At 50.5% G+C, this 16,919-nt stretch overlaps 1 protein-coding gene across 3 annotated transcripts; it reads left to right on the top strand.

Moving 5' to 3' along the window:
- The first annotated feature begins 1,034 nt into the window (after positions 1 to 1,034).
- SPICE1 (spindle and centriole associated protein 1) lies at positions 1,035 to 16,863 on the top strand. 3 transcript variants are annotated; one of them, XM_069945520.1, is made up of 18 exons: positions 1,035 to 1,394; positions 3,094 to 3,189; positions 3,470 to 3,517; positions 3,789 to 3,932; positions 4,879 to 4,981; positions 5,107 to 5,228; positions 5,387 to 5,493; positions 5,608 to 5,744; positions 8,977 to 9,114; positions 9,260 to 9,519; positions 9,596 to 9,727; positions 10,329 to 10,467; positions 10,556 to 10,735; positions 12,629 to 12,942; positions 14,521 to 14,692; positions 15,119 to 15,221; positions 15,416 to 15,500; positions 16,736 to 16,863. In XM_069945520.1, the coding sequence occupies exons 2-18, from the start codon at positions 3,094 to 3,096 to the stop codon at positions 16,787 to 16,789; spliced, it is 2,334 nt and encodes a 777-aa protein (XP_069801621.1). In that variant the 5' UTR covers positions 1,035 to 1,394; the 3' UTR covers positions 16,790 to 16,863. The 3 variants fall into 3 exon arrangements, with proteins under 3 accessions (XP_069801621.1, XP_069801619.1, XP_069801620.1); XM_069945518.1 differs by having other exon boundaries at positions 1,036 to 1,394; positions 10,553 to 10,735; XM_069945519.1 differs by having other exon boundaries at positions 1,037 to 1,394; positions 10,553 to 10,735; positions 14,524 to 14,692.
- The last annotated feature ends 56 nt before the right edge of the window (positions 16,864 to 16,919 follow it).

Raw genomic sequence — 16,919 nt, 5'->3', positions numbered from 1 at the left:
GGTTCATGGTGTGGGCAAGATGATCCCTGTTAGGCGTTCAAAAGGCGTGATCCCCTAGTGTTCGTAAGATATAAACTGGCTTACTTAGTTGTGTGCCCCTGTTAGAGTCCAGAGACTTGACTGTCTAGCTCCTTTCCCCACAGAGAATACAAGCCTGATGTGGCTGGATTGTAAACTGCCTTATGCTATTCACTGTAGCAAAAAAATAACAATACGTATGGTAGCGGTCACCAATAATGGGGTTGGTGGGAGGACCGCGAATACTGGGGTCGGTGGGGGGTCCACCAATACTGGGGTCGGTGGGAGGGCCACCAATACTGGGGTCAGTGGGGGGGTCTACCAATACTGGTGACGGTGGGAGGGCCACCAATACTGGGGTCGGTGGGGGGTCCACCAATACTGAGGTCAGTGGGGGATCCACCAATACTGGGGTCATTGGGGGGTCCACCAATAATGAGGTCGTGGGGGATCCACCAATACTGGGGTCGGTGGGGGGTCCACCAATACTGGGGTCAGTGGAAGGGCCACCAATACTGGGGTTGGTGGGAGGGCCACCAATACTGAGGTCGTGGGGGATCCACCAATACTGGGGTCAGTGGGGGGTCCACCAATACTGGGGTCAGTGGAAGGGCCACCAATACTGGGGTTGGTGGGAGGGCCACCAATACTGGGTTTGGTGGGAGGGCCACCAATACTGGGGTCGTGTGGGAGGTCCACCAATACTGGGGTTGGTGGGGGGTCCACCAATACTGGGGTTGGTGGAAGGGCTACCAATACTGGGGTTGGTGGGAGGGCCACCAATACTGGAGTTGGTGGTGGTGGTGGTGGTGGGGGGGGTGTCCACCATTTTGCTGGAGTTTTTGTTCCTTGTCTAATGTACAATGCACCGTCCAGCTCCAGAATCTGTAATGGAGACATAAAGCTGAAGTCTTCTATCCTGCATAGACATAAGCACCATGCTGAAAGCCGGGGGACTGAAGCCAATGAGGCGGCTGTGTGCACATGCAGCCACTGGGGGCGCTATAACAGCACATTTATCTGCAGTGTATGAGGCGGCCGCTGGGGGCGCTATAACAGCACATTCATCTGCAGTGTATGAGGCGGCCGCTGGGGGCGATATAACAGCACATTCATCTGCAGTATATGAGGCGGCCGCTGGGAGCGCTCAGGCTATTCCCTGCAGGACACACAGCTCCTCCGCCACCGATCCCCGCAGCCGCCGCACAGCCCTCCATCCGCCGCTGCCTGTCACTGCCCCAACTGTCAATTAACGTTGTTGGACAGTTGTCATAGGGACGGCACCGGAAGTGATGTAGAAGCCGGAACCCCGGCGCCCATTGGAGGCCGCAGCGGCGGTAACGTTCAATCCAGAACGGGTCCTAGAGCTCAGAGAGGTGAGAACGACCAGGGGGTGAGGGGTCCGTGATCAGGGGGGCACTAAGGGTGATGAGGGGTCCGGGATCAGGGGGGCACTGAGGGTGATGAGGGGTCCGGGATCAGGGGGGCACTGAGGGTGATGAGGGGTCCGGGATCAGGGGGGCACTGAGGGTGATGAGGGGTCCGGGGGGCACTGAGGGGTGATGAGGGGTCCGGGATCAGGGGGGCACTGAGGGTGATGAGGGGTCCGGGGGGCACTGAGGGGTGATGAAGGGTCCGGGGGGCACTGAGGGTGATGAGGGGTCCGTGATCAGGGGGGCACTGAGGGTGATGAGGGGTCCGGGATCAGGGGGGCACTGAGGGTGATAAGGGGTCCGGGATTAGGAGGGTGACGAGGGGTCCGGGATTAGGAGGGTGATGAGGGGTCCGGGAGGCACTGAGGGGTGATGAGGGATCCTGGATCAGGGGGGCACTGGGGGTGATGAGGGGTCTGGGATCGGGGGGGGGGGGGGGCTGGAGGGTGATGAGGGGTCCTGGGTCAGGAGGTCACTGGGGGTGATGAGGGGTCTGAGATCAGGGGGCCACTGAGGGTGATGAGGGGTCCGGGATCAGGGGGGCACTGAGGGTGATAAGGGGTCCGGGATTAGGAGGGTGACGAGGGGCCCGGGGGGCACTGAGGGGTGATGAGGGATCCTGGATCAGGGGGGCACTGGGGGTGATGAGGGGTCCGGGATCAGGGGGGCACTGAGGGGTGATGAAGGGTCTGGGGGGCACTGAGGGGTGATGAAGGGTCCGGGGGGCACTGAGGGGTGATGAAGGGTCCGGGGGGCACTGAGGGGTGATGAGGGATCCTGGATCAGGGGGGCACTGGGGGTGATGAGGGGTCCGGGATCAGGGGGGCACTGAGGGGTGATGAAGGGTCTGGGGGGCACTGAGGGGTGATGAAGGGTCCGGGGGGCACTGAGAGGTGATGAGGGATCCTGGATCAGGGGGGCACTGGGGGTGATAAGGGGTCTGAGATCAGGGGGCCACTGAGGGTGATGAGGGGTCCGGGATCAGGGGGGCACTGAGGGTGATAAGGGGTCCGGGATTAGGAGGGTGACGAGGGGTCCGGGATTAGGAGGGTGATGAGGGGTCCGGGGGGGCACTGAGGGGTGATGAGGGATCCTGGATCAGGGGGGCACTGGGGGTGATGAGGGGTCTGGGATCGGGGGGGGGGGGGGGCTGGAGGGTGATGAGGGGTCCTGGGTCAGGAGGTCACTGGGGGTGATGAGGGGTCTGAGATCAGGGGGCCACTGAGGGTGATGAGGGGTCCGGGATCAGGGGGGCACTGAGGGTGATAAGGGGTCCGGGATTAGGAGGGTGACGAGGGGCCCGGGGGGCACTGAGGGGTGATGAGGGATCCTGGATCAGGGGGGCACTGGGGGTGATGAGGGGTCTGGGATCGGGGGGGGGGGACTGGAGGGTGATGAGGGGTCCTGGGTCAGGAGGTCACTGGGGGTGATGAGGGGTGCTGGATCAGGGGGGTGATGAGGGGTCTGGGATCGGGGGGGGGGGGGACTGGAGGGTGATGAGGGGTCCTGGGTCAGGAGGTCACTGGGGGTGATGAGGGGTCTGAGATCAGGGAGCCACTGGGGGGTGATGAGGGGTCCGGGATTAGGAGGGCACTGGAGGATGAGTATTTGGGGGTCCTCACTGTTCCTCTTCTCTCCATAGATGTCGGGGCGCCACCATCGCCCTCCTAGTGGCCGATCTGGAGTAAGGAAAGTCGGGGGCAGTAAGAAGAAGACACAAGTGCGCCAGGCCTGGGATGTAAGTTTGTCTTTATTGCTGGAATATACCGTGGTGACTGTAGCTCTGGCCGCCATATTGGGCCTTGTGATTCTAGCTCCTCCCACAGCATTGAAACCACTGGCTCCTCCCACAGCGGCAGAATCCTTGGGTCTAATTGATTATGGCGTGCTGTGTGATGACCTCACGTCTGTATGGATATGGTGCCCCTTGTGCTACATGCCCCCTCTAGTTTTAGGTACTCAGCCCCCTGCATTTCTTTGTCTCGGGGTCTTAGCAGGATATGTCTGTTGTTTTTCAGAGTTCGATACAGGACCTGGAGGTACATCGTGCGACTCCCGAGGAGCTGGTGAGGGCTCATGTGATGGCAGTGGTATGGAGGTGGGGGAGGGTCTGCATGTGGGGATAGGAGGGGCTTTTTTCAGGAGCTGTGCTTGCTGTCAGTGAATAGGACCATCGCAGAGCTCTGATACACTGTGACAGACCTGCAGCTGTAATCAGGAAGAACTTTATTCACTAACAGTAGAATCATTGACCGTTGTTCCGGGTTTGTGATCCGGTGCAGGTGACCTCTGTCTCTCCGGGTCACTGAATTCCCCCTTTTTTTTTATCCCTTACAGGCGCATCGTCATGAGATCCACAGGTCAAAGAATCAAAGCCTGGCCCAATGGGAACTAAAGAAGAAATTGTTAAAGAAAGAATGGACAAAAAATGGGGGCACCCCGGACCCTCTACAGGAGCGGCGATTGGCCCTAATGATGGAGGTAAATGGCGCCAGCAGAATAGTGAGGGCAGCTCTAGAGTATAATACAGGATGTAACTCCGGATAAGTAATGTAATGTATGTACACAGTGACCCCACCAGCAGAATAGTGAGTGCAGCTCTGGAGTATAATACAGGATGTAACTCCGGATAAGTAATGTAATGTATGTACACAGTGACCCCACCAGCAGAATAGTGAGTGCAGCTCTAGAGTATAATACAGGATGTAACTCCGGATCAGTAATGTAATGTATGTACACAGTGACCCCACCAGCAGAATAGTGAGTGCAGCTCTGGAGTATAATACAGGATGTAACTCCGGATAAGTAATGTAATGTATGTACACAGTGACCCCACCAGCAGAATAGTGAGTGCAGCTCTGGAGTATAATACAGGATGTAACTCCGGATAAGTAATGTAATGTATGTACACAGTGACCCCACCAGCAGAATAGTGAGTGCAGCTCTGGAGTATAATACAGGATGTAACTCAGGATCAGTAATGTAATGTATGTACATAGTGACCCCACCAGCAGAATAGTGAGTGCAGCTCTGGAGTATAATACAGGATGTAACTCAGGATCAGTAATGTAATGTATGTACACAGTGACCCCACCAGCAGAATAGTGAGTGCAGCTCTGGGGTATAATACAGGATGTAACTCAGGATCAGTAATGTAATGTATGTACACAGTGACCCCACCAGCAGAATAGTGAGTGCAGCTCTGGGGTATAATACAGGATGTAACTCAGGATCAGTAATGTATGTACACAGTGACCTCACCAGCAGAATAGTGAGTGCAGCTCTGGGGTATAATACAGGATGTAACTCAGGATCAGGATCTGATATTAGTTTTTTCATTCATATTATTGGTGCACCTATTTTATATTTGAGGTGAGGTCTAGTAATTCTCTGGTGTATTATGGGAGTGTTTGTGCTTCTGCCGCAGATCCTCTCTGATCAGTACCAGATGAAGGATGTCCTGGAGCGATCAGACCGGGCTATGGCGGTGGTGAAGGATCTCTTTGGGGATGCTCCCCGCAGACACACAGGTATATATACGATATGGCCGACATTATCCATCTCCTGTATGTGGGGCAGCTGTGGGGGGAGTCACCTAACCCTTATCTGCCCATAGACATCCCCCATGTACAGGTGTTTCTCCTATTATTTCCAGGTTTCCCACATGTGACCATGGCACCTTCCTGTGACTTGGAAACTTCACGTGGCCCCATAGCCCAAAAGAAGGACCCCCCAACCCGCCTGTCCATCCTGAGCGAGAGCATCATGGACTCTCAGGTAACTGGAGCAGGCATTGCAGTCTGAGAGGCGGAGATCTTCTAATCACAGGTTCAGGGCAGGACGGCTTCCCGCCTGGTGAAGATGATACGGGGTAATGGAGGAATTGATATGAGTGTAGAGTGATGCGTATAGTCTGAATTCTCCTATGATTTTAGGCTCTGAATGAAGTGGATGACACCCAATATCAGGACAGCGAAGAAGATGATGATGATGATGATGTAGATGTATCTATCAGTTTCCAGCCTGGCCTCCGTACAGACAGGTGAGCTGGCCTGGTGTGTGACACTATGGGGGATGCTGGTCGGTGTCTTGGAGGGCGGCTTGAGTCGTGTTGAGCTGAGCGGTCACTAATGGAAAACGCTGCGTTGTCTTCCAGGGTTCGCCGGATATTGGATGAAGAGAGTTCTCGTCTCACATCAGAACAGTGGTCCAGGTCCAGAGATGTGGCACTTAATATGGAGAACCCCCTTGTAACGCCCAGAGCGGGTGGTCCCCCCCCAGATGGCCAGATTGGTAAGAACCACAGCCCCCTTTATAACTGATGACAACCACCTTTTCTGCCATTTTCCTATTGCTCCTGCTTATATATACATTGATGCAAATAATCAGATGGAGAATTTAACATTTTTGGGAGACATTTATGAAGACCGAGGTACTCGTACACTGGTCCTAAATTGCCCCGCTGCTGGAAGTGTACACCCACTCCTGAGCCGGTGTAGATTTCTGCCATAAGTTATGCCTGTGAGTGGGTGTAAATCATGGTAAATCTGGCACTAGAGGAGGCCACACCTTATCCCCACCTTGCTGATCACCACCATCCTCAACACCCCCACCCCCGACTGGCCATCAGGCAAGCGGGGGATATGGCTGGCATACACCAGGGAGAAGGGGCGATTCTGCACCTCCTCCCTGACGGACGCCAGTGGCGCAACCTTCCTAAATGTCCCCCTTTGTGTATACAGCTCCTAAACAGACTCATGTGTCTCCATGGTTAGGCTGGGTTCACACTACATTTTTGCAATCCGTTTTTTTTTTGTTTTTGTTTTTTTTTTGTTGCAAAAAACGATGAAAAAAACAGTTGCCTTTGTGTGCATCCGTTTGGATCCGTTTTTCTATTGACTTCCATTATAAAAAACAAACAAACATCAAAACGGATGCACACAAAGGCATCTGTTTTTTCATCCGTTTTTTTGCAAAAAGCGGATGAAAAAACAGGTTGCCAAAACGTAGTGTGAACCCAGCCTTACAGAGTACAGCCTCTATACCCTGTGCCTCCTTTTCTTGTTCACTGACAGAATACAAGTAATAAAATATAACTTTTAATTTTCATTAAAGTCAATAATAAATACATCAAAAACAAAGAGAATTGCACAAAAATGAAGAAAACACTATCTTACCCCTCAGTCGTTGGTGATAAGGAGGTGTTCACACTGGGAGGAACATCCAGATTAACATGTCGATTTATCTTCATCTGGGGATAGATCTCCTGTGGGCGTACGGAGTTCTTCAGTAATGTATACGGTTGGCTGGGGGAGTGAACAGCAAATTTTCCCATTAAAAAATAATTGAAATGAATTGGTTTCACACCTCAAAAATAATGATTTTTTTTTAGAATTCTGAATAACATGTAAAACAAATGAAACAAACATTTAGAAACAGCGGAATATTATATAAAAAAAGTTACGGTACAGTAATGGAGAGGATGGGAAACACAAGGGCGGACAGAGACTGCAGGGAGCATGAAGGAATGAGCAGGGCAGATGTGGCACATACATGCAGCACTCTCTGTCCGGGGAGAGAGGGGTTACAGCTATGGAGAGATTACCTTCACAGTCCTGTCCCCTGATGTAAGCCCCAGCCTGAAGTGGATCTGCTATGACCCAGGAAGTCTCCCTCACCTTCCAAATCAGAGTACAGTCCTCTACCTTTTTTGTGCATGAGCTCAGTAGTCCTGGATATTCATGAGAAGCAGGAAACTCCACCCACCAGCTGCTGAAACCTAGAGACAGGTTCCCTTTAAACATCGGAACCGCAAGAAAGTTTTAGCAAAAACCTCCGTTAACCATCATTAATAAATGGCTGTGAATTACGTTCCACCATTAATAGAAATGATTGCACATTACCTATAAATTATGAAAATAAATCCTAAACTGCTGAAAACAGCAGAGCAGGTCATTAAAAATATAGAAAGATTTTAGGGGCATAGTAAATAAAAAAAAACCTGGTAGTTCATGGCTGGTATCCTATTTTAAAATCTCATGAAGCACGGGCTGTATGTATTTTCTCAGATCATAGAAAACACGCAGAATAGATCTGCTCATTGAGACCAGGGGGCATTGAGACCAGGGGGCATTGAGACCAGGGGGCATTGAGACCAGAGGGCATTGAGACCAGGGGGCATTCAGTCTTTAATTTAAAGTTGCAGCGACACAGGAAAATGCAGGGTGTATTTTCCCATTTCCTCATGTCTCATTCCTATGTCTCATGAGAGGGGTATTATCCTTTCTCCTGATATTGCCCACATGATCCTGTATTCTCTCCCACATATTCCTGGGGGCATGTACATCTCACCTTCTAAATGACTCCTCGAGTGCGGCAACCGGTAAAATCCCTGATCCCAAATTCCTCCCCGCTCACTGCCGAGCAGAATCTATGTGTTTTCTGTTCATTCGGACGCGCGGAACATGATCCACACGGGAAACAGCCAAGTCTGATTATGCTTTGGAATAAAGTTGCCATAGATAACCCTATCACCAATGCTCTTCCCTTCATGACTGCAGGGTATGATGGTATCAATTCTCCCACGGTGGCATCTAATCGTAAAATATCCCAATATATCCAAAGAACCAATTATTCTTTTTTTTTTTTTTTTTTTTGTTTTCTCTTTGGGGTTAGAAGCTCAACCCTCTCTGTGGTGGCTGTTGCTCCCTCCATTGCCTGATCAATCACATTGTTAGGATTCCCTCTTTGTTGGAAGCGACCCTTCCATTCTAGTTTTTTTACAGTCAGTCATGTAGATCAACTACCTCTCAGACGTAAGTACTGTCCCTGTATCCCCTTTTTCAGAGAGTATGAATGCCAGCTCTCCCATTGGAGAAGGCTATTGGTCACTGTGTGTTGAGTTGTGCTCAGTGAGTGATCATCAATCCTCAGGATTTCTACATCCAAAAAATTAATGAAGTCTCTCTCGATCTCACTGGTGCAACCTATAGGGTGGGTATTCAACCAATCCATGAATTTATGAAACTCCAATCTGGAGCCAGTCCACACCAGCAAAATGTCATCGATATAACTTGACCAAAATGGTGCGTAGGCTGGAAAGATGTTATCTGTATCTCCAGAAACCAGCCGGGCCCCTGTGCTGGTGGAAGGCCTGTCCGCTAAATGTGAAGACATTGCTGGTGAGGACTAGCTCGAGTAAATCAACGTCAAATTGGTTATGTATCCGGTAGTGTAATCCATGTGACCTAAGGAAATAGCTGACTGCCTTGAGCCCCCAATGATGGGGCAGATAGAAGAAGAAGCCGGGTTTGGAGTCTGCAGTCATAGAGACACATTAGTTTGCATAGGAGCTGTGAACACTAAATGGGATTAGATAAATAAGTTGGATACAAAGTATTTACCCGTTACCTTCTTATTGCCATGTGTACCATGTTATGGACGGAACCAATAGCTCCGGTACAGTAGCGGTAGCCTCCGGTGTTACCTCATCCCTCCCAGCAGTATGTCCCGATTCTCTCTCCAGCTTTGAACGCCACTGCAGCGGTAAAGAAGGTGAAAACTCGTCTTACCGAGGAGGAACACGAGGAGCCGCAGACCAGTTCTGTCATCGGCCGCGTGTTAAACCCACAACCCTTACATCACCGCAAACCCCAGAGTAAAGGTAAGTGTAATGCTGAGCTTTCTGATATAAAACTGTGCCCCCTCTATCCAAACCCAAAGCGTGCAGCACACAAACAGGACTGTGAGATGGAGCTGTATGACTGGAAACTACTATGCCTTTAATGGGACTTTACTGCTATGTTAAGGGAAGAAGAAGAGACCTTCCCAGGCTGCCAGCGGTCGGAGCACAGACCCCCAGCCTACCTCCACCTACGAGCTGTCAGGATGCAGTCAGTCCAGTCTGGACGTCCTGAACCAGATGATCCAGGAGGTGGAGAGAGAACTGGAAACCTATGAGAGGGAGAGTGGCAGGGAAGTGTCCTCCATGCCGCAGCCACAGGGGCTGACCGGCTTCACGTTGTCCCTTGTCAGCTCTATAAGGCGCCTGGTGTCCTACCTGAAGGAGGTAAGATGGGCACATCAGTGGGCAGAGCTGGGATTTGGGGTATATCACTGACAGGGGTCTCCCGATTCCCCCACAGAGTGACCGCCAGCTGCGACAGGAGTCTCTGGAGAGACAACGGCTGAAGGAGGAGCTCGGCGAACAGCGACTACTGATAGACGCCTTGACTGCCGAGATCCTGGCTATAAAAGAAGGCAGCTCCCTGTCCCCGGTAATGTCCCATAACTAGGTCATAGGGTCAGGATGGTGTGCCATAGAATAGGATAGGCCGTGAACATGAGAGCCCAGCTGCCCAAGAATATGAGGGGCTGTGTGCACTATGGCACTTTCAGTGCTGCCCCAGCTCAGCGCCACTCTCATCTGTGTGGATGTGGATGGTATTGCAGGTGCTAGGACATGAAATGTGTTGGGGACTGCAGTAAAGCAACACTCTCTAACATACAGTGGCCCTTCATTCTGCTCGTCCCAAGGTCTGGACCCCCCATCAGTAGCCTGTTATAAAGATATTTAATCATTGTTATCCCATAAGACCCCTGTGAAAAGTCCTCGTATGGGACCCTCTGCTTTATTTGCCAGAGAAGATCAGAGGTGCCGGCGGCATCACTCCCTGCTGAGTACCCAGCACATGGGGAGTCTGTAACCAGCCAAGGAATGGGGGGCAGAGAGACCCCATATTCCTTACAGGAGGAGGATAGTGAGGTCTGTAGTGACACACAGTAGTAGCAGGATCCTTTGCAGCAGATGAGTGACCCAGGTCTATGGCTCTGGATTACTCCTCATTGCTGTGTGCATAACGCTCCTATCTCTTACAGGGCAGTCACCACTTCATGTCTGACCAGTCACAGTCTCCTGGAGAGGCTGCCACCAGTCTTCCTATGGCCAGCCCAGAGCAGATGAAGGCTCCAACCAGCTCCGGCTCTGCTCACATGTCTGGTTCCAAGACTGGACCTGGTGAGTAAACATTAAGCCGTGCCCTCCAGCATCCTGACTGGCAGGATGGGTGACGCTACATAATCTGTATGTATGTCTCTGATAGCAGGCTTACAAAGCGTCAAAGAACATGAAGACTCTGCAGCGCCCCACCCTGGTTATGGTGCTCCCAGTATTACACGGACGGCTGCATTCGGGGAGGCGGCTTCTCTGCTGGACTTTCAGCCTGCCATCATGTTGTCTCCCCCCAAACAGACAACTCGGTCAGATTTCGGGGATCATTCCTCATGTAAGTAGTCTGATATGTGGGAGATAAAGGGTTAACCTGGTGGGAAAGAGTGTGATGGGCTGATGGAGATATAGGGCTGATGGAGATATAGGAGCCCTGTACCCTGCTGCTTCTCTCAGCCTCCTAGACTAAACCGCCGTGTATCCGGGACCTGTGTATCGGGCACCTGTGTACAGGGAGGCCGCCGTGTATCCGGAACCTGAGTACAGTAAGGCCGCCGTGTATCTAGGACCTGTTACAGTGAGGCCACCATGTATCTAGGACCTGTGTACAGTGAGGCCACCGTGTATCCCGGAGCGGAGTACAGTGAGGCCGCCGCCATCGCAGTGTATCCGGGACCTGGGGACAGTGAGGCCGCCGTGTATCCTGGACTTGTGTACAGTGAGGCCGCCGTGTATCCTGGACTTGTGTACAGTGAGGCCGCCGTGTATCCTGGACTTGTGTACAGTGAGGCCGCCGTGTATCCCGGAGCAGAGTACAGTGAGGCCGCCATGTATCTAGGACCTGTGTACAGTGAGGCCGCCGTGTATCCGGGACCTGTGTACAGTGAGGCCGCCGTGTATCCGGGACCTGTGTACAGTGAGGCCGCCATGTATCTAGGACCTGTGTACAGTGAGGCCGCCGTGTATCCAGGACCGGAGTACAGTGAGGCCGCCGTGTATCCGAGACCTGTGTACAGTGAGGCCGTTGTGTATCTGGGACCTGTGTACAGTGAGGCCGCCGTGTATCCGGGACCTGTGTACAGTGAGGCCGTTGTGTATCCGGGACCTGTGTACAGTGAGGCCGCCGTGTATCCGGGACCTGTGTACAGTGAGGCCGTTGTGTATCCGGGACCTGTGTACAGTGAGGCCGCCGTGTATCTGGGACCTGTGTACAGTGAGGCCGTTGTGTATCCGGGACCTGTGTACAGTGAGGCCGTTGTGTACCCGGGACCTGTGTACAGTGAGGCCGCCGTGTATCTGGGACCTGTGTACAGTGAGGCCGTTGTGTATCTGGGACCTGTGTACAGTGAGGCCGTTGTGTATCTGGGACCTGTGTACAGTGAGGCGCCGTGTATTTAGGACCTGTGTACAGTGAGGCCGCCGTGTATCCGGGACCTGTGTACAGTGAGGCCGCCGTGTATCCGGGACCTGTGTACAGTGAGGCCGCCGTGTATCCGGGACCTGTGTACAGTGAGGCCGTCGTGTATCCAGGACCTGTGTACAGTGAGGCCGCCGTGTATCCGGGACCTGTGTACAGTGAGGCCGCCATGTATTTAGGACCTGTGTACAGTGAGGCCGCCGTGTATCCGGGACCTGTGTACAGTGAGGCCGCCGTGTATCCGGGACCTGTGTACAGTGAGGCTGCCGTGTATCCAGTATCAGTGAGGCCGTTGTGTGTCCGGGACCTGTGTACAGTGAGGCCGCCGTGTATCCAGTATCAGTGAGGCCGCCGTGTATCCGGGACCTGTGTACAGTGAGGCCGCCGTGTATCCAGTATCAGTGAGGCGGCTATCAGCCTCCATGTATCCAGTATCAGTGAGACGGCTATCAGCCTCCATGTATCCAGTATCAGTGAGGCGGCTATCAGCCTCCATGTATCCAGTATCAGTGAGGCGGCTATCAGCCTCCATGTATCCAGTATCAGTGAGGCCGCTATCAGCCTCCATGTATCCAGTATCAGTGAGGCCGCTATCAGCCTCCATGTATCCAGTATCAGTGAGGCCGCTATCAGCCTCCATGTATCCAGTATCAGTGAGGCCGCTATCAGCCTCCATGTATCCAGTATCAGTGAGGCCGCTATCAGCCTCCAGGTATCCAGTATCAGTGAGGCCTCTATCAGCCTCCATGTATCCAGTATCAGTGATAATCCTTGGATATTCCCCTCATCATGCTATTTATCCATTTCTTGCAGTGCTTCTCAGCAGCCATGACGCCGTATCTTCATCATCTGACAGAGACCTCCTGGCCCATTGTCCTGAGAGGTGGAGGTCAGCGGCTCCGAGTATACCGTGTGTCTCCGCTCCTCATCCTCACCGTCCTGCACTTGTCACTGAGCACCAGATGCTGGAGAGCAGGGAAACGAACGCTGCCGTGACTAATAATGATATTGTATCCCGGATGGCAGAGCTGACCTGTCAGAACAACGCCCTGAAGGCTCAGCTGAAGCAGTTCAGTCATAAGACCGGCCACAGTATGGACGCAGCACAGGAGGTGGCAGAAAATAAGGTAACGCCAAGTAGACGCCGTCATCCTAGAAGCCATCGATCCCATTATATTCTAATGAATGATTCCTAAGGGCCCTATTCCACGGGACGATTATTGTTTAGATTATCGCTAAGTCGTTCGAATCTAAGCGATAATCGTTAGACCGAACGAGAAATCGTTGATCGTTTATTAAGACTTGGACCTATTTTTATCGTTGCTCATTTGCAAATCATTCGCATTGAATAAGATGTTCGCAGTAGTGACGACCGCAATAGCAACAACAAGACGACCGCAAGAACGATTATAAGTAACGATTATCGTTCCTTGTAAATGGGTGAACGATTTCAGGTCTTTCGCAATAGCGGTCGTTTGGATCGTTTATCGTTAACGATTATGCGAACGACAATTGTCCCGTGGAAAAGGGCCTTTAGGCTGGGTTCACACTGCGTTTTTGCAATCTGTTTAACGCATACGTTTTATGGAAAAAAACTGATGCAATTGTGTGTCATCCGTTTGGATCCCTTTTCCATTGACTTCCATTATAAAGAAAAAACGGATTGAAACGTGTTTTTTTTTACGTACAGAAAAGTTGTCAGTGGAAAACAGATCCACTGACACACAATTGCACCCGTTTTTTGCATCCATTTTTCCATAAAACGTATGCGTTAAACGGATTGCAAAAACGCAGTGTGAACCCAATCTAACACTATACTTATCCTAAGGCTGGGTTCACACTACATTTTTTGCAAAAAACTGATGAAAAATGGATGGAAAAAACAGATGCATGTGTGTGCATCCGTTTTGGTCCATTTTTCCATTGAATTCCATTATAAAAAAAAGGATCAAAACGGATCCATTTTTTTTAACGGACACAAAAATGCAGTTCCCTATGTTTTTGTCTACAATAAAAATGAATTCAATGGAAAACCGGACCAAAACGGATGCACACACATGCATTAATTTTTTCCATCTGTTTTTTTTGCAAAAGACAGATAACTGATTGCAAAAACGTAGTGTGAACCCAGCCTAAGTTAGTTTGTTTTATGCTCCAGTCACATCCAGAGCTGCATTCACGATTCTGCTGGTTATCTGTAAGCTGCAGCTGATTTAAACACTATAACATCTAGAATGCACAGAACCAAATGAAGTTTGTAAACTCAGAAATTGCAGGAGAAGTGAGGGTGGAACTGGGAAGAAGCGGACCGAATTGTGAATATAGCTCTGGATGTCACTGCAGTATAAGACAAATAATAAGGATATGGTAGATCTTAAAGGGACAGTACGCTCTGTGCAAATAAATGACATTTCTTGTATCATGAAACCTGCTAGAATTTTTCCTTATACGTTGTGTTCCCTTATAAGATCTCTGCTTGTAGTCAGTAAAAAGCAATCTTCATTTTGATATTAATGGCTGTCAGTCATGTGATCACAGTTGCAGAGCTCTGCGTGTCCATCACATGACTAGGCAGATTTGTATTTCCTGTAAAGATTCCTATTTAATGACAGCAAGCAGAGGTACCGGTGTGACTATAGAGAGCTGTCTGCATGGTCTGTGCATTACCCAGTGATATCATTGCTGTCTGACCTGTTTCTGTCCAGCAGGAGGCGCCGTCTATACAAAGTCCAGCCACTCTGGAGATGAGGATCGCGGAACTGAATCGTCAGAGCGCAGAGGCCCGGGATAAACTCCTGAGACTCATCGAGCAGCAGAAGCAGAGCCTGGTGGTGTCACCCGCCATCTCCCCCATCACACCCCAGCAGGAGGAGTCAGGTACTGCACCCAGCCGGGGACTGCTTCTGGCCGCTCTCCGTTATTGTGTTTCCTGATCCCTGGTAATCCTTCCAACAGAAAGTTCCCCCTAAATGGCTTCTCTTTAGTCCTCACCAGTGTCCCCTGCAGGGGGTTATGGGGCTATTGGTATAGGGATATAGAGATCCTATTTAAAGGGGTTATCCAGACATGTTCACTTTAATCCAGGAACAGCACCTCCCTTGTCCTCAGGTTGGATGTGGAGGTTTTGCTGCTCTCTTCTATTGAGTTGTAATACCACACACAACCTGAGGACAGGGCTGGCGCTGTCTACACAGGAAAGTAGCCACACTTTTTCTAATTCTGGATAACCCCCTTAACATGTCTGATGGGAGTTGTAGTGCCCGGGGTTATTTAGTTTGTAACTTTTCCATCTTGTGTTTCCAGAAAAGAGAGTGCGGCTGATCGATGCTGTAATCCCGATGCCACAGTTTACCGATTCCTCCATTGAGGAGACCCCGTCTCCAGGCAGCAGGGGCAGCGGGCGCAGGTAATAGATGGGTCAGACTGGTGGGGGTGACATCCCGGGAGGATGTATAAGGTCAGGCGCTGGCAGGAGCTATAGGTGTAGTTCTTACTATCTATCTATCTCCTGTCTGTGTGTCCTGTTCTCTTGGCTGTGATCTATATTCATGAGGCACCTGTGTGTGGGCCGCAGAGCTAACAATCGTTTTCTTCTTATAGATCAAGTGCCTCTCAGAGATCCAACCTATCAGTGAGCGGCTCGTCCAGAGGACGGAGATCAGTGTCAGATGGGCAGCGGGTAAAGGTAGGGACTGGAACGGATCATTACCATGCTGTGATGTGTGCGGTGTCAACAGATGATATATTATGTGTATGTATGTATACACGGTATATAGATTATGGATAGATATTGGTTTATGTTCTTTACCCCTGCTCCGTCACTACAGGGAGGGGCCTCACAGGAGTCACATTACTTTCTGTATACTGCATGCTACTACTGCCACCATAGACCACAGTGGGGGTCGTCACCTTCTGAGACATGTGAGCCCCGATCCTAAGAGAAGGAATCTGATAAAGGGAATAAGTCCATACTCGATGTAACTAGATATCATAGCGCTCCTGTAAGGTGGAGGACTAGCTGCCTGCTCTTCCCCCTACTTCAGTCATCTACTAGTTTTGTATTATTATAATTAGTGATGGGCGAACATCGGGAAAACGTCCGTGTTCAGCTGTGGTGGCCTTGGAAAATGGATGCCGCCCTCGGGCTGCCAGTTAAACATAGATAAAGCCTGTATCTGTGTTTTCCAGGACTTCCTAGGATGGCATCCATATTCTCCAGAAGCTGGATATTTAAAGGGGTACTCCGGCAAAAATCTCTCTCTTTCAATTTAACTGGTTTCAGAAAGTTATATAGATCTGTAAATTACTTTAAAAATGTGAAGTCTTCCAGTACTTATCAGCTGCTGAATGTCCTGCAGGAAGTGGTGTATTCTTTCCAGTCTAGGAAGCAGGAGAGGTTTTCTATGGGGATTTGCTGCTGCTCTGGACAGTTCCTGACGTGGCAGAGAGCACTGTAGTCAGACTGGAAAGAATACATCACTTCTTGCAGGACATACAGCAGCTAATAAATATGGGAAGACTTGAGATTTTTAAATAGAAGTAGATTACAAATCTATATAACTTTCTAAAACCAGTTGATTTGAAAGAAAAAGATTTTCGCCAGAGTACCCCTTTCATCTTCTAGCGTCTCGAGAATATGGTTGCTGCTTTTTCGCTGGAGTACCCCTTGAATGACGAGTGTTTTGTGTTCGGGTGACACGGACATTCTTCCAATATTCACTCATCACTAATTATATTACATTTCTTTCATAAATAGCACCACCCTTGTCCATGTGGCTGCATCTGGTACTGCAGTCCAGACTCATTCAAGTGAATCCCAGACATAGTTCATGAGCCTGAGTGACAGTCAGATTAGACCAGGACCACTGATGTACTACATGTACCAGTCACACTTCCTGACTGCTCTCCTCCTCTCCACAGGTTGGTAAGGACAGAGAAGAGGGCTGGTTTGCACTTTCCGCGCACGTCTCCTGAGCCCCTCGCCGCTTCTCATCTGTCTTGCCATGTCTCATATTTATATGTAATTTATAATCCAGTTTCCTAATAAAATCAGATATTTTTCCTGCTGTCTGGTCATTGGGGTGCGGGGCAGAGAGAGGGATCT

The sequence above is a fragment of the Dendropsophus ebraccatus genome, chromosome 11, assembly GCF_027789765.1.
Source record: "Dendropsophus ebraccatus isolate aDenEbr1 chromosome 11, aDenEbr1.pat, whole genome shotgun sequence".
NCBI lineage: Eukaryota > Metazoa > Chordata > Amphibia > Anura > Hylidae > Dendropsophus > Dendropsophus ebraccatus.
This window is presented reverse-complemented; position numbering and strand designations above follow the sequence as displayed.

Coding starts and splice junctions, on each gene's coding strand:
- SPICE1 (XM_069945518.1), top strand. CDS start 3,094: ATGTCGGGGCGCCACCATCGCCCTCCTAGTGGCCGATCTGGAGTAAGG. Junction 9,520..9,595: donor TGGTGTCCTACCTGAAGGAG/GTAAGATGGGCA, acceptor ATTCCCCCACAG/AGTGACCGCCAGCTGCGACA. Junction 9,728..10,328: donor AAGGCAGCTCCCTGTCCCCG/GTAATGTCCCAT, acceptor TATCTCTTACAG/GGCAGTCACCACTTCATGTC.